We start from the raw sequence: 21,388 nt of genomic DNA, 5'->3' as shown, positions 1-21,388 counted from the left end.
TTTAACCAACACTTTCCAGTTCCCACTAATTTCTCTGCTACCACCTTCATTCTTCAAAGTTCAAAGTTCAAAGTGAGCCACAGCAAGAGGGAGGAAGAACAAGATTGATTTGCATTCCATAAACCTTGTGTTTCTTTTGCAATTATCATTCTCCTCAATTGTCAAGATAAAGAAGTATTGTTAGTTTCTTCATACTCGCTCCAAATCAGAACCCCATTCGAGGAGGATTTCCTGGTCGGTACTGTACTGTTGTTGGAAAAAAAAAAGTTGTTTCTCTCTACTTTCATTGAATTTCATCTCTGAAATGGATTTAAATTAGATACAATGGAGATGTCAGCATTTTATTATCAGTATCAATTGCTCAACATCTTGAAGATGCTGCACCTAAAGAAAGAATATAAAAGACCTTCATATACTGATATACATAGCTGTTGACTTGAAAAGTATTGAAAAGGCTGTTTGTGACTGATTTGTATCCTGAATAATTCTTGACAGATAGAATAGCTTCTTCAAAATTTTCAAACCCCACAGCTTCTGATATTGTCGTTTGGAAGATGAAATGTTCAAACCAGCTGATGCATTTACAGCAAATTGTATTGACCATGTGATTTCAAGTCAGTAAATCAGCGTATGCACCAAGTCCTTGGCTGTTGCAGCATCGTTTGAGCTTGTACAAAGCTCGGTTTTCAAGCTGCCGCACCCTCTCCTTGGACAAACCAAACATGTTGCCAATTTCCAACAGTGTCTTTTCTTTACCATCTTCGATGCCATATCGTAGTCTAATTATCCGCCTCTCTTTTGGACTGAGAATGCTAAGGAGATTCCGAATGTGCCTTCTCATCAGCTCCCTTTCCACACTGACATCTGGGGTGTCGACTTCAGAATCTGCAGTTATTTCCTGTAATTTGATTTAGAGTCATTCTCAGATTATGGTAGGTAGCTTGTTAGCAGGATGTTTGGATGAATATATTATACATTAAACGACCGACAAAACAATTCTATGTACCTATGATCTATCTGTGGTTTCATTATTAAATTGTAGCAACTAGTTCCATAATATATCTTCAAATGACATCAACAACTCATAATCATTATCCAGTGACAAACTAATAGAAACTTTTGGACAACAGACAAATGATAGAACTAAAAACCAAATGGATCTCCAAACATGGGGAAACATGTCACTTTGGTCTTTAGTCCTGACATAATTTTCCTCTTTCACATTTAAAACAGCTTTCCTATTAAGTGAAAGTCATTGGCATCTCAACTATTATTAGAAAATCTGCATGGTGCAATAAATGTGGCTTTCCTCTGAGCCAAATTTCCAACAAAGTAGAACTAGATTTGCAAGAGTATGTATTTAATAGTCATATACCCTGTCTTTGTTCAATTTTATGTCCTACTTTATTGGTTAAATGTCAAGAGAAGCAAGAGTGGAGACAAGAAGGATGGAAGGAAACAGAGGGCAAGTTTGTCTTAAATTAAAAAAAATATATCTAAATGAGATTCAACCTAATAATAATGAAGGGGCTTGGCTGGAAAGGTTTACTAGAGCAAGGGTGCGCTAGCGCGCCCCCCTTCTTTCCTGATTTTTAACATTTTCTTGCCCCTAAATTTTAAAAATTGAAAAAATTATATAGAAAAGTTAAAATGTAAAATTGTCGCTCCTTACAAAAATTTCTAACTTCATCCGGGAGAGAAGTGAAAGCTACCTGAAAAGTGGTATCTTGGTCAGCCCATACGGGTTGCTGCAAAGAACGCGGAATTCTGGACATAAAAAGCAACTTATCCAATCTCTCAACTGTGATTCCAACATGTGCAGCTAATTCTTCTTTAGATGGTTTATAATTCCCTTCTCGGACAAAAAAATTCTTTGCCTCTGTTACCTTGCCCAGGAGGCCATATACATTCTCCTGCAAATATTAATGTGATTTCGCTATACTCAGTTTCCATCTAAAAAAATATATATTGACTGAATAGTGAAATTTCATATTTCTTCAAGAATAAACATAAAGACTAAAAATTTGTCATTACCGGTAAACGAATAGTTCTAGAGTGTTCGAATATGGCCTTCCTGATTGATTGCCTTATCCACCAATAAGCATACGTGGCAAAGCGGCAACCAGCTTGTGGTTTGAATTTTTCGACACTCTTCATAAGTCCCAAGCTTCCTTCCTAAGACAATATCAGATATCAGATATGAAACATGAAATATTAGTAGCATATTCTCATTTCTCAGCATATTAGGTAGGGGAATCCGTTCCAAATAGTAAACAAAAATATTTAATAAGAATTTATTAGGATCCTGATTATGAGAAAACAACACCAAAATTATATTGTAATATCAAAGGAAAATTACAACATTAACAGCCTTTATAGAAGGCTATCTCCTATTACAATTATGCCACTATTAAAATCCTAATAACATTCCCAATATTTCCAAAATAATACTCTAATAAAATCTTGAACCTTGAATCAGTCCCTCAATTCAAATCATTTAATTTTGAGTCATTTGTATAATTCATGTGCAGAGCAGGACTTCACATAATGCCCTCGGCTATACATGAGAAGGAATAGTTCTACCAGCAAGATTGTTGAGAGTGCTGTGTGTGATAATGTAGAGGAGGATGTGTGTGTACAACAGAACTAGTAGTGAAAATGTGCATGAAACTCAAGTTTGGGTTACATCCCACATGAATGAAGCTCCACATAAAAGGTTCATGATTATAATTTAGACCATGTATCATGTAGATCACCGTATTCAATTCCTAATTTTTCAAATCTTATATTTGTTTTCAAGATATAATTTGGGTATATCATTTAAAATAGGGGGAACAATTATGCAAAGGTATATACTTAAGAATAAGATAGATAGACAGACAAATGTATGAAAAAAGAGAGATTTTAGAACAAACAAACAAACAATAAAATCTTCAACTTTAAGCACAGTGCCTCGAGCAGAAGGTTCGAGAAATACATGTCTAGCACTCTGCTCAGCATGCCCGCCTACAAATTTTGACAATTGAACTCGTCTACCAAATGGAAAGGGAGAGAGTAAGGGCTTTGCACCATAGATGCACCCCTCATAGTTAGGGCATAACCTGCAATAAGTCGTGAAGGCTAAGACCACGGCCCTGATATTTTTTGGCGATGTGAACTACCATTCGCAAATTTGCATTAATCAGCTTTTCACGACTGACCCGAAAGCAGTGAAGCTGTGACTGTAAGTGTTGGCAAGTAATCCCAATGGCTTCAGCCCACTCGACCAAAGTTGGTTCACGCCCAAACTGAGATTGAAGTCTAGCTTTCACGTTCTCTAATATCATTAAATCCTGTTTAAAGTAAAGCATGAATATCAATCCTAATGAATAGAAGACATACAAAAAACGAAAAACAGATAGCCTTCACATGTGTACCTGGATTTGGACAATCAACTCAGACTCTTCTTGAACTGTTAGAAGCTTCTTTGTTTCAGGACCCCATAAAAACAATCGTAGAGGATCGTTAGGATCAAAATTTTCATTTGTTTTTCGCCGTGTATCTTTTCCCCTCAAATTATAAGTCTCGTGAATTGTTGTTACATGTTTTGGCACCCTTCTTCTCTTAGATCGTCTATCTTGCAGCCTTGTTGACTTTACAGCTATACCCTCCTTCCTTAGAGAACTATCCAATGAATCCCAATATGAGAAAGATTATAAAACTATTATACCAAATGTGGTTATCATGAATTTCACATAAGATTACAAAAATATAACTTACTCCTCAGAAGAAGAAGAAGAAGAAGAATCAATGTTAGTTCCAACTAATTCAGACTCTTCGACTAATGATGCTGCTTGTTTTGAGGCTGACAAAGCTTTCTTGGCAAGAGCAATGACGTCCTCTGGTTCATCTTCAACAAGAATCTCCCTCCTACTGGTGTTATTAGGTTGCTTTTCCACTGACGAGATCTTATATTCCCCCATTTGTAAGGATGGCCATCTGCAAAATAATTGTGTTTACTCAATATCAAAGGATACATTATCGATGCGAATTTCCATCTATATATTGATAAAAGTGGTCAGGAGAAGGAAGTTTAGTTGATCTTACGAGGATAATAAACCAGGCCACTCAGCCGCCTGATGCTTTAGTTCCCAGACTAGATGATCGTGCCCAATTCGGCTCCCTTCATCAATTGAAACACTCCTCTCGATCAGCCTCCTATCTAGAGTCATCTTCACAAAGGGCATCAAATGAACCATAAATTAGAATTCCCGAAGATACATATAAATACTTAAATATGCATACTTTTGTGTGTGTGTGTTTGAGAGAGAGAGACAGAGCATGTGTGTAAAAGTGGAAACTGGCAAAACATGATCCGCACATCGGTACAGACACAGGGACTGTTGGTCAGAGAATGCTCAGTGAACTTAAGACATTACACATTTTAACAGAGATCGCAACAGCACTCTCAGACCAATAAAAGAGTATATATCCTAAAAAAAACATGCAACAATTCTCTACCATTGTCGATACACAGAGAGAAAATTGTATATAAGTAGAAAGCCACAAAACACTAGTATAGTTTTATATACAATACTGTGTTTTTGGGAGATTATAATACAATGATCTAATTTAAATGCAGAAGTAAAGAGAATTCTAACCTGGGATGTTTTATCATCCTTAAGTATTTGTGATTGAGGTCTACACTCATGGTGCTGCTCTTGTGGAATAAATGAGGTTGAAAAGTATCGAGCCGGAGTCGCTTGGTCATGAAGCATATAAACTGCAAGATTTCAAAACATACATGTACCTGAATAGATGTGGCATTTCTATACACATGTATGTATGTGTAAAAAGATCATTTAGAAAAACTAAATGACAAAAGAGATGAGCATAGAGTTCGGTATGACTTTCCAAGCTTTTAGTGAATCAGAAATATATCTCAAATATTTCATGGTGTTTGGTTGCATACTCAAAAAAGTTAAAAACGGTTAAAAGCAGCTTCTAGGAAGCCAAGCACAATGAGGCCTCATTTCTGACAAACTGATTCTAAAATCCCACATAACGCTTTCTCCAAATTGCTACTGGGGGCACCACTCGACTCAGAAAAATCAATCAAATAATGTTTACACAAATTGAACAAGAAATTGCCATTTTAAGCGTTACAAAATGCAAATGAAGGCAAACCCAACTCCAAATGTTTTAAAGGAAACGCTCCCAGTTTCAAATTTGAGCTAAATGCAACAAGAAAATCCCACACAAAGCACAGAAATGAGCAAAATATGAAGCTGCGAATACTACCTGAAGAAGAGGAGGATGAGGAAGAAGAAGAAGGATGAAGGAAACTTCTCGGGTGGCATCTGGAAATAGAGAGCAAGTTGAGTCCAGCCTCCATACGTAATCTCTCTCACATGGAGGAGGTGTCTTAGAACTGTAGACTGGGAATTATCTCACTGTTGAGGCTCTGAAAACATCTGGGTTCTCATTTTTCTGGGGATTTCTTCAGAGAAATTTAGAGAGAAATGTGATGGGTGGGTTTATGGATAAAGAAGAAAGAGAGGTTCGTTCAGTGGTTTCACAGAGTAATTCACACCTCAAAATGGAGACTGGATTCTTTCAAATGGATCAGGTTTCTGTTATATACTGTCTCTGCTTCAGATTTCTCTCTTTTCGTTCCAAGAAAATGAGAAATCATTGAGATTGAGGAATGGATTCTTTACTTGTTGGGTTAGTTGACGGAATGATATTAGGCCCTTTTCAACTGCCAGTTTTCACATCCAGGCCCATATAAATTTTTCCTTCTGGAATTCCAAACTCTCCCAAATAAACCTTCCTTTTCATGTTGCTTTTCATCGTTCCGAGTATAATTCAACTGATTTTAAGAGTCATAAGTTCAAATCTTTAAAAGTATAAGAACCAATTTGAAATTAAGCTTTTTTTTTTCACTAATACATCATATGAGGGTTGGACATTCGATCTCACGAATTAGTCGACCTATGCCCAAATTGATAATTTGAAATGAAGTTTGAACTAAACACATTACCAACTTTAAAAGCTATTATGATTTAATTAAATCTCTCCAAACTTTACAACTTAACTTAACGCTGATATTTTTCTTAAACTCAAAGAGTAAGTCGTCAATTTTGAGTGATGACAAAAACATTTAAAAAGAATTTACAAAGATAGAATTCCAGAGGAGGAATTTGAGCTTATTCTTGAAATAAATAAATATATATATTTATATTAAAAAGAAAATGGGATCAACGAACCGGGCCCACTCGTTGGAAGCACAGTAGGGCCCAAACATTAAGTGGACCCCACATGAGAACTGAACCATGCATCCACTCTCCGACTCCGTGCAGTGGGAGAGCCGAGAGGGAGTGTTTTTATTCTCATCGCTTCCCTCTCTTCTTCTCATTCACCATCACCACCTCCACTCTCAAACCCTAAAACCCTAATTTTCTTCCTCTTCTCAAAATCAAAAATCACAGTATAAAAACTATGGGATCGGAGATCGTTCTCCACAAATTTCCTTCTCCCTCCGATCCCCATTCTTCTCAGCCCGCCGCCGCCGACTCGGCACGGGCCAACACGACGGCGCAACTCGTACTCCCTCGCAAATCCACCTCCGCCACTGCTCTGTCGTCATCCTCGAGGGACCGCCACACGAAGGTCAACGGCAGAGGGCGGCGCGTCCGGATGCCGGCTCTGTGCGCCGCCCGCATCTTTCAGTTGACGCGCGAGCTTGGCCATCGTTCCGACGGAGAGACCATAGAGTGGCTTCTCCGTCAGGCCGAGCCCTCGATCATTGCCGCCACTGGTACCGGCACTGTTCCGGCTGCTCCGATCTCCACCGCCTCCCAGGCTATCGCGTCGTCCGCTCCGTCTGTTTCTTGTAGGGTTCAGCCGGTGCCGGTGGGCGGTGGGCAGGGGATGTTCGTGATGCCCCAACCGCCGCCGAGCTGCCGCCTGGATTTATGCCAGCCGCTCGGGATGGAGTACGCTGCCGCCGGCAATGATTACCGCCACATGCCGTTTACGGCGCTGCTATTGCAGCCGTCGACGGCGGACGAGGCAGAGGAGAGGCAGGAAGAGGAGGTCTTCAGAGACCAATAGTAAACTGAGATGATCAATCAAATAGACACAGATAGCAGTTTAAATTGCAGTATGAAATTTACCCTTTAATCAGCTCTTCTCCTTTCTCCTTCCTCTCGCTCTGGTTGTGGTTTTGGCTGGAATTTATAAAGGAAGAAGAAACAGTATAATTTTCTACTGCTATGGAAATTCGATTTTTTTTTTTTAATTTAAAAGATCTTCTCTGGCTAAACTGATTGAATGGACCCACCATTGCCGATATGGTCTTCTTCTTAGCATCAAAGCATTATATTTTCATTTTCAGTGGGGGCATGAAATGGGGACAGTTCTCAAACATTCCTAGTATTGGAAATTAAATATTTTGACTATTTCTTTTGTCAACTTAAATAATTAAAAGTCTACAAAAGAAAGAATCTTTCAGATCAGGATGAGGAGAGGTTTCAAATACTCAAATATTTTCTGTCAAAATATCATCTGTATTTGGGGAATGCCTCCCCTGTTCCAATCCTCTGTTGGCTTTGGTCTACAAAGAGAAACAGAACTATGCTAGTGAAGAAAGTATTGGAGCTCAAATGAAAAATCAAAATGACCCATTCTGCACTTTTAATTCTCAGTATGAACAAAAGAAAATGGAAGACAATATCTAGGAGATGGTGGAACACAGGGTATTCTGATTGTTGCAGAATAGGCAAAATTTGCATTTCTTTAGAAGAGCAGGAAAGCTTAAAGATTTGTAGAAATGGAGAAATCATTCAGAATGGCCAACACGAGAGACTATAAAATGCTTTTTCAAGAACAGATCTAAAGGTAGGTTGTTGAAATGGCAGACAAAATGTGGTCATTACAAATAGTTTTTCCGTAGAAATGCATGGAAATAAGATGCAAGAATTTTACATTCTATAGAACTTCTAAACGGCTGCGCATGAACTAAAATCCATGTTTATTGCATTCATTTCACACGAAGCATGAAGCAAGAGGTCAATCCGGTGCTAGAATCCTGCAAATTTTATTCATTTACTTAATGTAATATTGTAAGTATGATCCAGAGCAGTACAGAGCGAGTTTATCTGGTAACAAATTGAAAAATTCGAGTCTAGTCATTGAAGTCAATATGAATTCTCCCGAGTCCTCCCCCAAATTTTAACTCGTGCAATAAATTGCAGATGGGGTTATTGATAAAAAAGAGAAAAAATAAAAATAAAAATAAAGGGGGGCACGAGAAGTCTTCTCAGAATTTAAATAAGACCACGAGTCTCAAAGGGAAGATGCAGGAGAGGTTAAGACTTATTGCACCTGTTGTCTGGAGTCTTAATGCTTATTCCCGAAAATCCACCATTTCCTCCTCTTTCTAGAATCGTTTGATTGCTCATCTGCAACTGAGGAAACATCTAAATGAATATGGAGTTTTGACATAAATAGTTAGCAGCTAGTGTTCCCAAGCACAAAACGTCAAAGACATCAAAAGTGAAGACTGGACCATTAAAATTGGAGAGTTAAAACTACAGAATCAATATTCATGCTCAATCAAGCGAATTGTTCGGATCTTAGTGCAGATAAAAAAAAAAATGAACCTTCTATATGTTACTTTTCTGACTAAAAAACGTGAGTGAGAATTTGTAAGTTATGATATAAGACAGCTTCAAGTTCACCAGGGATAGAAGAGTAAAATAGTTACCTCCTTGAGGATAGATTGAGTTGTAATGCACCTCTGCCCAAAAGCTTAGAAAAATTACTGCATATTGCACAAAGGAGTAAAAAGTGAAGCTCTCTGGAAACGAAATTACATACATGTATTATTGGTTCAACGTTCTATTGATTAATAAAAAAAAATAATAAAGAATGGTGGATTACAAAATGAGGGAAGTCAATAAGGTGAATATTGGAATTGCCTCCTTTGTACGAAAGAGATGGGTTTTGTTTTGTTGGAAAGATATAATGGTCTGACAGCACCCCGGATACAACAAATGAGACAAAAAAGAAATGGAAAACAGGGCATGAATTCTGCGGACGGGAAAGAACAGCACAGTTGAATAAACTTTCGCAGACCATCTTCTTAGTTCTTCCAGTTAAATTTACTCAATTAATAGGAGAAAAAAATGAGAAAGTAAAGTGCTGCTGGTGAGAGGTTAAAAGCAATTTTAGAAAAAAAAAAAAAAAGTTGCAATGCACTAAATATGGCCATTTTCCAAGTAAAACAGCAAAATATTGGGTCAATTACAGGCCCATAACCAGGTAAAGGAACCAGAAAAGTTACTCAAGTTGATACAAAAGTATTGAGTTAAGAATTTACCTTGTTTTTTCTTCTGGAAACTAGGGAGAATCTCTATACAACAGTTTTCCTTGAAAGAAGTCATAACAAATATTTTAACGCCATACTGCAACATAAAACAGTCATTGACACATTTAGATTCATAAATGACAAATTTCTAAAGACAATAAAGCAGAAAAGAGGGAGGAGGACGTGGGGGAGGAACATAGTCAGGGGATTGGTGATCGGGGAAGGAGTTATCAAGGTTATTATTTGATATAATTAGGATATGGATTTTTTTTTTAAATTTCATATCAATCTAGCAACTTCATTCAAGTAAATGGCAGCACAGGTAGACATTGTTCCGACGCCCATTGACACAATGGAACATCTAACACAGTAAAAAGTATAATCCAGATAGGTAAAAATACGCAAAAATGGTCGAACCTACAACTTTCAAATCTCTTACACGAGTTTACTTCCTTTTTTTTAGTCATTCTAAAGATTAACATAGTAGAAAATTATTTAAAGATTTGGGTAACGTTCTTTTTTTTTTAATACCCGTGAGTGTCAGGGCCAGCTTGCGCACATTTCGACTAATCTCACGGGACCGTTTGACCCTACTACATTTGGTTGCCAAAGTAAATCTAGATAGGTGGCTACCATGATTCGAACTCATTCTCTCTAAGCCCTTTGCTATTTATATTGGCCCTTATTGATCACTAGGTCACACCATGATGGTTGATTTGGATAAACTTCATGAAAGAACAACAATCACATTTTAAACTTTCAACACTATCTAAAGAAAACACTTAGAAGCCGGAGACAATTTCTTGCAATGACCATACCCAATCGGCAGCTGCCTGTAGTGTCACGTGATCACCCCACTCGCCGCTCCTAGAAACATTTCAAATGAAGTGTAACAAGAATTATCCAAACAGAACTAGAGTATGGGGCTGAAAAGAATGAAATAAATAGAAGTTCAAGTGATACATGATCATCTTTTCCAAATAATCATCATATCCCATGGGAACATATCCCTCATAAATCTCCCGATGCGACTTGAGCTGGTGGAAAAAAAAGGGGAGAGAGAAATCCATGATAAATAGGTTATAATCCAGTATACCTGAAGAATAACTACAAGCATAAAGCTATAAGCAACAATGACAAACCTGATTCACAACACTTTGTCTCACCAACCTGTGGCGTTTAGATGTTCCAAATAGTTGATCTGACAAAGCACGGAACTGAGAATTGGAAACTAATATGAGTATGTCATGTTCAATCCAAACTGTTCAATTGTGACCAGAATCACATGCCTGAGAAACAACTGACCTGACAATTACCATCTCCTTTAACCTTTCGTTCGACAAAATCATATACTTTCAACCTAAGATTGAGAAGACAGAGGACGGTCATGACAATTAAAACCCAAAATTCAATGTCAAACAACAATCATATTCTAAAAGACCATCAAATAGCAAGCTGAAAAAAAGTTAAAGAAACTCGAACACAAGCTGGCTATAAACAATAGACTACAAATTCAACCACATCAGACAACAGAGAGCTTTTGAGATATTACCTATCCAGCAACCTTTGGTGATCTGAAGTTACTTCATCAATCGAAGGAATCTCACCATTAATTCTTGGAACATGCTGCACAAATCACAAGAAAATTTTTAAGGCAACTTTGTAGTAGCCAGACGAACAATCATGGGTCCCACATATGTATATAAAGCACATAAATTGGAAAGAACTAGTTATTAGCCTCTGAAACCATATAGCTACTAAAGATTCTTTGTTTCTTCAAACAAATAAATAAACAGTGAGAACAAAAAATTAGCATGTTGAGAATAGATTGTGGCGGGCATGACTAGGTCAATGGTTCCAAGAGAAATCAACTACAGAATGTAAAACCCTAAAATTCTAGTGGCCGTGCCAAACTGACAAAACATATGCATGGATGATGCAAGGATAGTTCAAAATCCTCCAGCTGTCAAAAAAAAAAAAAAGAATCTACGCACATCATTACAAAATATTTCCCTATCATGAGAAAAACAATTCCTAATTCTAATAAGATATAGATAATTCCAAGATGTCAGCAGTAAGAATTCCCTGCGAAAAAGCATGCTTCATAAAATGTCGTGCACAAATTTACCAGCATAGAAGGTTGAATATTATCTCCACAATAAATCTATAGGAGAAACAGATGTAATTATAGAAAATCTCACAGGTGCCGTAATCATTTGATCCAATCTCCAATCTACTTGATCACCATTCCCATAAGGATAGGAATTTTCGTCATGACCTGGACTAGAACATGAACTAGAAAGCTCCCCAGTTTCAACTTCATCTTCAACAGAATCACTCTCTGCAGATTATTAAAATTTTATAGGCGCGTGTAAGGATCAATATCACACATATACGGAGAAAGAAGAAAGTGGCTCGTATTAGTGAGAACCTGAACCATAGTTTCTTGAGGAGGGATTGTTCCAATCAAGTGCAAAATTAGATGCTCGGGAATGCTCTTCTTCTACATTTGAATAGCCTGAGGCCTCTGCAATTTCTAATCGGGAAAACTCCTCCTGAAGAGTGTGCGCAATAATCTCATCGTTCTCCACATTGTTAACCTCGTTATTGCAATGGTTCCCATAATAATGCTCATAAAAATTCACATCATGTTGTGCCATGTCAGAGAAGTATTCGGTACTATACGATGAATCCCCATTGAAAAAACCAAGACCCCACCTAATGACATCGGAATCATAATCGTTCATGACCATCTTCTCATAACACAACTATTCAAGGAGGGGGTAGTTTCTCCCCCAGAGAAGTGGTTGTTTGGCAAGTTTGCAGAAATACCTACCCCGAAAGCTCTTATCTACAAGAGAAAGAACGAACTGCCGATGATTACAAGCACGAAAACAAGATCAATAATCAATAGCGCATAAAGTACTCGTTGATGTTCGAAACTTCCTTCAAACTACACCTTCCTATACATCTAAGGTTTATAAAGTGATTACACACTTACATCTACAGATGCCGATCGAAAAAACCATGCAAACGAATCCAAGGCTTCAAGAGAAGATTAAATTAAATCAAAGAAATAACAACAGAACATATAAACAACAGCAAGTACACGAAGGCAACTGCAAAAACGTGAAGACAAAACACATAAGAACGATGAAAGAATCGAAAGCATTCGTCAACGGAAGATTGGATCAACGAATCGGTTTCACATGAGAGAGAGAAAAAATGACATTAAGAATAATCAGAAACACTCACCTGAAGTTCAATCGAAACTGAGAGCGATCAACGAGGTTGAAGGGTGAAGCTTCCTGTCGAAGAAATGTGTGAGGAAGAAAGGAAGTCTCAGAGGCAGAGGACTGCACATTTAAAGAAGCATACGGAAGCAATAGATGACAACGACAAATTTTGTAAAAAAGGCGCATTTCGTGACCTTTATATACAGTTACTGCGCGGTTTATGCGTTGTGAAAAGACCATTTTCCTCCCAAATTATGCCTATTTCTTTTACTTATTACATTTTTGCTCCTATTAAGTTTTTCTCTTTTTTTTCTTTTTCTCAATATTTTATTTGAATTTTTTTTAGTACAACAATTTCAATATATGAATGATTGAACTTCCAATTTTGAGATAAAGAATATATACCAGTTATCACTATATTTGTGTTGGTTAATATTTTATTTGAATTAGTTATACATGTATTGTGTTGCATTAAAAATAAATCACGATCATTGATTGTTATAGGTAACAATTCTAATTAGATCTATTATGATGTGCAATAATACGAAAGACTTGTACTACAAATATATTGTTGAAGTCTTCTTATTACATATAAATTTGTGACTTGTGATCGATAATGAACTCATTTTATTAATAACACGTGTATTACCTATCAAAAGACAAGTACAAGTACTAAAAAATAGAAAAATATAGCCACAACTCAAGCACAATAGAAACCGAGAGAAGAGATCTCAAGTTGAATTTGACAAAGGCTTGGAGATAGTTCACAAACTATCGGTAGTATCTAGTAGTGATAAAATATAGGCTTTCTTACATTTTATCAATAATATATGGTGACATTATGTCATCAACTTTATTTTATGACAATATTAATTTTTAATATTTTTAGAAGTTAAGATCATATATTACCCAACAACATACACCAACATTTATTTAAAATAGATAATTAATAGAAAATTTTGTATTTTTTTCTTTAGATGACATTAAATTCGAACGTAGTATGCATATTTAGGTTATGGATTACTACCATGGTATTTTGTTTATATTGCGGGAAGATGATGATTATGAATCATGATTAAATGATTGTTAATCATTTGGTTTTTGTTTTAACACGCCTCGGTGTTACAATGAATAAACAACTAAGACTTTATATTTGAAAAAGAAAAACAACTAAAATTTTATTATTATTAGATTTGTGTATTGCATCAAATAAATAGATTAAATCTCCCCACAAAGTCAATAAAACGGGCTTGAATTTGTTTCAACGCTGCACACGTGTGACCTATGAAAATGAGATTAGCTTTGGCACGTGTGGCATGCACCAAGGTTCATTGGATATTTTGTTAAATTTTGAATTAGAGGTCCATTGAAATTTAGCCATTAAATTACATCATAGTCCATTGTTTTGGTACTATGACGTGGCAATGACGAAGCAATTTATTCGTGAAAGTTTTGCCATTATTAGAACTTATTTTAAAAGTCAAACTGACATTTTAAATGATTATTTATTGCGATGGTTAGTGACTTGTGATCCATAAAAGAATAATTTGATTTTAATTTTTGACAACCTTATATACCCAATTAATCCAAAGTAAATTAATTTTGATCAAAACTATATTTTCAAAAGGTAATTATACAAATTTATTTAAGTTAAGTGAAATTAGCTAAGTGTTAATTGACATATGTTTCTAGTAAGGAATTATGAGTTGAAATCCCCACTCTCAATTCACAACCTTTTTTTTTTGAAGCATATGCAAATTACCACTAAATTATGTTCGTTTTGACACCATCGAATTCAGACAAATTTACTAACTTTGGTAGAATCTAACATAGATTAACGAAGTTTCCTAATTTGCTGCTCAGACATACTTTTACCATTATATATTATATGGTTGGTCAATGGGTGTTAATTGAATCTTCAAATTAGAATCTTAGGAGAAGACAATCTTAATGTGAAAAATAAGTTAGCATGTGGGATTATGCCATTTTGCTTCCCTTTTTGTTTCAGAAATCAATATAAGGCACAAGTCATTTTTGTGTTGGGAGTTTTTTCTCCAATAGGGTGTGCTTGTAAGAATAAGCAAAAATACTTGTACAACTAGAACAAGCAAAGTCTCATTGACCTTCTCTCTCTTCATTAATTGATGTTGATAGATAACAAAAATGAGGTGTCAAAAATCTATCAATTTCATTTAAGTGAGGGATGGTACCTCAATAAGAAAGTGAATTAAGAACAAAAATATAAATAAATATAAAAATATGGATTTGAACTTCTAATCTTTTTTTAATTTTGAATTATGCTCGATGACATAGACCCACATCATCTATAAAAATAAGGATAATGTGTCGAAAATGATCGAGATAGCTCAGTTGGTAGAGCAGAGGACTGAAAATCCTGAATGGGTCTACGTATTCTATAATAATATAGATCATGAAAAATACTAATACATGATGTCTGGAGATATACCCTCTAATTAAACTATATTTTTTACTCTATTTATAGATGAGTAAAATAGACAAGTAAAGAGAAGGAGGATGTAGGTGTAGTTGGAATATTTTCTCGATTCATTTCTAAATCTAATAGATACATCATTAAATTAAATTAATATCATCTATGCCTGTGATTTTTTCCTTTTTATTTTATTTTTTTCTTCATATACTAACTATTAGAAATCCACCCACCTGCGTGTGTTGTGTGAACAATGAAAATTGTGTACCCACATTTTGTTGATGAAAAATGTGAAAAAAGAAAAAGATAAACCCTATTTGTTTGGAGGTCCAAATCGACTTATGTTGAAGAGTATTGGACTGTTACTCCATCCATTTTATAAAAACCATAGCTCCTCAAAATTCAAGGCATAAAAAATATTCAAACAAAAGACATAACTTTGATTTCTATTGAGACCAAAATAGTTTTTAACGTCGGGGAGATATATACAAATTACTGTGGAGCTATGTTCACTTTGGCTAGTTTTAAACATTGTTATTATTATTTCAAAGTAAATAGATTGTGATTCTTAACTATCATATTCTATGTATAATTTAGGAGTCCAAAAGAGGAACAAAAATGAAAACCACTGTAATTCTGACGTTTCTCACAAATTGGAAATAAAAATGGAAATAACAATATTATGAACCATAGTCCAAGCCTCTTTCTTTCTTTAATTATTTTTTTAAAATATCCCCAAGTGTCTTGACCAATTTCCAGACCTCTCAATTAATCTCAGTACAATTGTCTGAACCTATTATATTCGATTGCAAAAAAAAACTGATATGATTTTAAATCTTGTGGTTCCAATTAGCACTAGACCATTCTACGATGATTATTGAGTCTAATGAATAATCAATTTGTACATGAAAGTTGAATTCATGTCAGTCGGAAAGATCCAATTCTCAAATATTGTAAAAATTGTATATTGAAATGTTATATGAATATGATTGTTTACGATGAGTCAGCCTTTGAATCTCATATGCCTTGAAAAAGCAGGCTGACTATCTTGGGCTAAAAGCCTAAAACCATAAAATACAACCCCTTCACTGCTAACAGACTTAGTAACTTGTTAAAACAAGAAGAAAAAAAAAACACAGATTTTTTTAATGGATTTAGTGCATGGAAAAGCAGCTGCTTTTAGCTACATTTATTTGCACAACAGAGAAGCATATGCTATGGGATTAACATCCATTTCATGTATCATCTGAGTTACCTGGCACCCGAAATCGATTGGCCGAGCTTGTTTACCGTTACTTCAATCAGCATGTCCTCACAAGCTTCGTCGCACGTAAACACGAAAACCAACTGTTTTCTCTATGTTGAGAATCCATGGTTTTACCATCATTCCATGATTCCGCAGCCTTGGGCGTTCTCGACGATGTAAAACTTTCCAAGGGTGTTTGAGAGTTCCCCGTTTCTGTCCACGCCTCTGCAATCTGGCTGACCATTTCCAAAATCTCACTCATCTTCGGACGATTCTTTGGATTTCGAACGAGGCAGCGGTTTGCTACATTCGACAACTTATATGCAGATCTGAGGTGTGATTTACCCTTCAGCCTTGGATCCAGTATCAGCTGGAACTTCTTTATGTCTGTTAGGTATGGCTTTACCCACTCTAAAAGCTTCTGCTCACTCTTGGGACGGTTTCGGTCTATGGGGTGCCTACCAGTTATAAGTTCATAAAGGAAGACCCCGTAACTCCACACATCGGTCTTGGATGTGAGACGTCCAGTCTGGACATATTCAGGAGCTGCATATCCCATCGTTCCAACAACCTAATGGACATTGTACTCATATTTATTGAGTGCCAAGAAAACATACAAATTTATAAACAAAACCACAGCATCTTGTTTCTTGTCGTTTGGAATTAGTACTTTTGTATCTTAAAATTTCTAAAATGTGTTAAGACTTGAGCAGGTGGTACTGATCGATCATACCGCTGTCGAGACATGAGTAAACCCTTCTGGGGGTCCTAACCTCGCGAGTCCAAAGTCTGACAGCTTTGCATTCCATTGCTCATCCAGAAGGATGTTCGAAGATTTGAAATCCCGGAAGATTATCTGCAAAGTTCTTGAGTGAATAAAAATACACGTACAGAAATCCGAGGAAAAGCTGAGTGCACAGGGAAGAAATATCAGCAAAGTACCTGAACATCCAATTCTTCATGTAGGTACGTTAGTCCACGAGCAGCATCCTGGGCTATTCTCAATCTCATGGCCCATGAAAGAGGCGTCTCTGCTCGATTTGATAAGTGGTCCTCCACACTTCCATGAGGCAAAAATTCGTAAACCAGTAGACGCTGTATTCCTCTTTCGTCATCCTCGGCACAGTATCCAACCAATTTAACAAGGTTTGGATGTTCAACAACTCCAAGAAAATTCACTTCTGTCACCCATTCCTTGTGACCCTGCCAACAAGAAGGCAGACCCTCAATATGCAAATTACCAATCCTTGAATGATTTCTGATTATCACCCAAAAGAAGCAAGATAATCGATGATTGCATAAACATATACTGAAGAAAAACTTAATAAGAAAAACGAAAAATCGTGGTGGTGAAAATAATAGTGTCACAATTCAGTAGCATATTTGCTGTAATAAGTTCAAAAATAGCATGGAGTTGTTTACTATATAACATTTGGGTTCAGAACATACTTTCGCAGAGGCAACATATGAGAGCCATAAATTGATGCACTTAGTATCGACAATTGTGACGTGTGAACTGTACTTATAAGACATACAGATGGGGACAGAAATATATACGACATCCTCCATGAAAGTACAAAAACAACTCATTGGTAATGGACCTGACTCAGAAATATATTTTCAAAATGAAACTAATGAAGAGAAAAATGTTGGCCTAAAACTTTCATCAGAGACTAAATAGCTTTCTAGTGAATATCACAAGATAGAAAGCTTGCCTGTAATCCCCTTTTACTGAGCTGTTTGACAGCAACTTCAATTTTTGTCGATGGATCCTCTGCACTCTTGATTAACCCTTTATAAACGCATCCAAACCCACCTTCTCCGACCAAAAAAGTTCGGCTGAAATTTTTAGTAGCGGATCTGAGATCAGACACAGTGAAAACTCTGAGGTTGCTAGCTCTTTCAGACATGCTGAGTATGTAATTTCTCCTCGAGGATTCTGAGCTACTGTTTGAAACATTTTGCGAATTAATGTCAGAACCAGATCTCCCAACTTCAACCTCAGTGCTTATGGAATTGGTGGACATAACTGGTGTTGATTTTGTGTTTGTTGGTTCATCCCTCTCGTCACCATTACAAAATGAGCAAAAAAATCTCATGCCTCCCAAAATGACCAAAACATTGACTCTTCGGCTACAGATCTGAACGCAGTAGAAAACATGGACATTGATGTCAGCTCGCCATAAGAAACAGGAAAATCAACTACAATAAAAAAGGAAAAAAGGTTGAAAGTTCATTGAGCCAATTAAGGGAATTTAAAAAAGTGGCAAGCCCTCGAGGCCAAGCCTTCACTTCCAACCTCGACAATGCTTTAAGCACCAAAACAACCGCAAACTTAATCACCATCCGAATGGAAGAGTTGTCTATAATTCTCCCATTAAAGAAGAAAAATGGAGTCTACAGAGTCCCAGTTCCTGCTTCTAGTTTCTTTTCTCCATGTCAATCCAAATGATAAACCAGTACATGAACCTAGGGATGATCAATATAGACAACAATACTCTCCCTAGTTCTACAGTAACTATTCAAATTGGCCCATCAAACGCGTCCAAACAGAATAAAATGTGAAGATACTAAAAAAGAGAACAGAATCCCAAATTGTAATTTCAATCCAAGAAAAGCAAAAAGGAAAGAGCTCAAAGAAGAAAATATCAGATAATGTGTTAACCTTTTACGCTCTCCATAAGACTTCAGGAACCATGAATCCGAAGATTTTGGGAATTATGGAAGAAACCCAGGTAGAAAGAAAAATGCCCAAATAACGTAGAAAGCTGTGGAGGGATTGGAGACGACCCAGCAATCCTTTGAGAGTCTTCACACGGCAGCTGAAAGTCAATCGGTCAGATCAGCTAATGACCAAGATTAACGAACGGGCAATCAAGTTGTACGTTATGAAATATGGTTAGAAGATGGACAAATGTTGATAAAGAAGTGAAGAAGGGCTGTGAAAATTGAAGGGGAGGACCAAATAGGGGAGCTGTAAAGAGATGGGAGAGGAGAAAATCGAAATGGGGAAGTTGGGAAGCAGTGGGCGAAGTCAAGGGTGAGGTTCTTGGAATGAAATCTCTGGCTAACGACACCAATTCTTGGGGCCCGCCATGGCTGTGGCTGGGGTCCTCAAGAAGCTGAATTATAGCCGCGGAAGGAGCCAGGCAACTGCTTCGCCGACCCCGAAACGCAAAATTTTCTCCCATTTTCGGAGTGATATGAACATGGATTCAATCTTCAGCAGTAATTTTGGTGTTTTATAGCTCAGGATCTGCTGACTGAATCACTGGCCTTGACCAAGAAGTGATTTTTTTTTTTTTTTTTTGCGAGAATATTACGTCGCATACAAATATCGAGAGACATAAGAAATGTTCAATTGCGAATTTGGATATATTTGACAATGATTTTGACGGGAGTAAAATCATTTTGTCATTTAAAAAAACTCATTTTTGTTATACTAAAACAAGTTTATTTTAGTACAAAAAAAATTTATTTTAGTCCTCTATCTTTTTATTCTTATTTTATCTTTTCAACTCGTACTACGACATGATTTTATTCATGTTTTAAAAGACCACATGATTCATTTTCTTGAGTTCAAATTCTCCAAACTACACATTTGTTATAAAAAAAATCATTACAAATTTTTCATTTTACCTTTATGATGAAATTTAAATGAATTAAATATGAGATTTTATGTCATTTGAAGGTATCTTTGTAACTTGGACTCAAATTTTAATGCAATACTTATGAATTAAAAAAGATTTGTAGGGGAAGATTCAATCCTTCTACATTTCAATGGATGATACACACTTTATCCAATTTTAAAATATTTTATTTGATATTTATGAATTTGTCAATTTTTTAGAATCAATTTGTTATATTTAACACGTGACTAACCTTTTTTTATTTAGGTGACAATGAATTGATATTCGTGAGTTTGCATGAATTTAAACATTATATAACATTAAGTGATATTTGTTTTTTGTTATTTTGCTTGTTAGGTTAGGCGGGTAGAAATGTGTATGGATGATATGTGAAATACAATAAGAAAAAACTTTTAAGTTCTTTCATGACAATTGATCAACACATGAAAGTGAAGATTTCACCTCCATTTCTTTTGTTGACAATTCTTCAACACATATGAATGTGGGGATTTCACCTCTATTTTTGGTTGACAATTGTTGAACACAATGAAAGTGGAGATTTCACCTCTATTTTTGGTTGAATATATACATATATATATATATATATATATAACTTACGACTATTTTAGTTGAAAATAGAGTTGAACTATTAAACTAGGTTTAAGTTGCGAAAACATATCCCTTAATCAATTAAATTAGGTTCGATAGTTTTACAATAAAAATTTTAATTATATTTAATATTACTCATAATTCTCTACATTGTCATATTGAGAATGAATATAATATTATTATTGTTGTTTCGACATAGTGAGCTATGCTGAATTGGACAAGTATAAACATCTATAGTCTATTGTATATATAAAAGTTACTAGTAGGAAAAACTGTGTGTTTCATCTTTGCCCTCTTATTATAACTCTTGTCACTGTTTTTTTTATGGCAATTGTGTAATTTAAATACAATTTCTCGCTCTTTCAATTTCTCTCTTCTCTCCCTAAATTTGCCTCTCCCTTCTTTTTTTCAATTTTGCTATATACTGTGAATCAATACTACAATTAGAAGATCATCAATACATTACTTGATGTGTTAATATTATCTTTAATCCATTTAAACTCTAAAAACTCTTTTATCTTCTTCATATTTTCATATTTTCGAGGGATATATATATATACACACACACACACACATAGTGGGCGAGGTAAATACAAAATGCAAAGGGTAGAACACTCAAAAACTTGAAAAAGAAAAAAAAAAGTGAGATTTTCGTTCTCACCATACTTAACCAAAGGGCATAGTAGAAGTCGTTACAGGGAAGACAGATGACATAACAGTTGTACTCGAATCGCAAGTTGTGGTTGCTTTAGATTCCAAGAGGAACGATCGTGGCGAGCAATAAGGAAAAAACTATTGAGACAGTAGTGGTACTGGATAGAAGAAGACGACGTATAGTGAAAGACGATACACACGTGAAGGGAAAGG

The 21,388-nt window shown here is 35.9% G+C and overlaps 4 protein-coding genes across 8 annotated transcripts; 1 reads left to right on the top strand and 3 right to left on the bottom strand.

The window, feature by feature from the left end:
• Positions 1 to 315: 315 nt before the first annotated feature.
• SIGF (RNApolymerase sigma-subunit F) lies at positions 316 to 5,611 on the bottom strand. Its single transcript, XM_088118834.1, has 9 exons — positions 5,281 to 5,611; positions 4,641 to 4,762; positions 4,087 to 4,211; positions 3,760 to 3,978; positions 3,417 to 3,663; positions 3,102 to 3,332; positions 2,035 to 2,175; positions 1,713 to 1,913; positions 316 to 898 (listed from the first exon to the last, which is right to left on the bottom strand). The coding sequence occupies exons 1-9, from the start codon at positions 5,372 to 5,374 to the stop codon at positions 611 to 613; spliced, it is 1,668 nt and encodes a 555-aa protein (XP_087974960.1). The 5' UTR covers positions 5,375 to 5,611; the 3' UTR covers positions 316 to 610.
• On the bottom strand, positions 4,641 to 12,761 carry LOC111013756 (OVARIAN TUMOR DOMAIN-containing deubiquitinating enzyme 12). 5 transcript variants are annotated; one of them, XM_088118839.1, is made up of 12 exons: positions 12,608 to 12,761; positions 11,784 to 12,203; positions 11,554 to 11,693; positions 10,905 to 10,978; positions 10,658 to 10,712; positions 10,495 to 10,569; positions 10,316 to 10,389; positions 10,171 to 10,219; positions 9,365 to 9,449; positions 8,750 to 8,806; positions 8,368 to 8,450; positions 4,641 to 4,762 (listed from the first exon to the last, which is right to left on the bottom strand). In XM_088118839.1, exons 2-11 carry the CDS (start codon positions 12,103 to 12,105, stop codon positions 8,383 to 8,385), a joined length of 999 nt encoding a protein of 332 aa, XP_087974965.1. In that variant the 5' UTR covers positions 12,106 to 12,203; positions 12,608 to 12,761; the 3' UTR covers positions 4,641 to 4,762; positions 8,368 to 8,382. The 5 variants fall into 5 exon arrangements, with proteins under 5 accessions (XP_087974965.1, XP_087974968.1, XP_087974964.1 ...); XM_088118842.1 differs by lacking the exon at positions 4,641 to 4,762 and adding an exon at positions 7,401 to 7,597; XM_088118838.1 differs by lacking the exon at positions 4,641 to 4,762 and adding an exon at positions 7,847 to 8,071.
• On the top strand, positions 6,059 to 7,263 carry LOC111013755 (TCP family transcription factor). Its single transcript, XM_022288278.2, has one exon. The coding sequence runs from the start codon at positions 6,481 to 6,483 to the stop codon at positions 7,093 to 7,095; it is 615 nt and encodes a 204-aa protein (XP_022143970.1). The 5' UTR covers positions 6,059 to 6,480; the 3' UTR covers positions 7,096 to 7,263.
• Positions 12,762 to 15,978: 3,217 nt separating the features above from the next.
• On the bottom strand, positions 15,979 to 19,366 carry LOC111013608 (serine/threonine-protein kinase PCRK1). Its single transcript, XM_022288085.2, has 5 exons — positions 18,949 to 19,366; positions 17,999 to 18,424; positions 17,226 to 17,486; positions 17,017 to 17,139; positions 15,979 to 16,854 (listed from the first exon to the last, which is right to left on the bottom strand). Exons 2-5 carry the CDS (start codon positions 18,380 to 18,382, stop codon positions 16,339 to 16,341), a joined length of 1,284 nt encoding a protein of 427 aa, XP_022143777.1. The 5' UTR covers positions 18,383 to 18,424; positions 18,949 to 19,366; the 3' UTR covers positions 15,979 to 16,338.
• Between the last annotated feature and the right edge of the window lie 2,022 nt (positions 19,367 to 21,388).

This window comes from Momordica charantia (assembly GCF_013281855.1).
Source record: "Momordica charantia cultivar OHB3-1 chromosome 1 unlocalized genomic scaffold, Mcharantia_2.0 BLBB01000001.1, whole genome shotgun sequence".
NCBI lineage: Eukaryota > Viridiplantae > Streptophyta > Magnoliopsida > Cucurbitales > Cucurbitaceae > Momordica > Momordica charantia.
The sequence above is the reverse complement of the archived record's forward strand: the minus strand, read 5'-3'. Positions and strand labels throughout refer to the sequence as shown.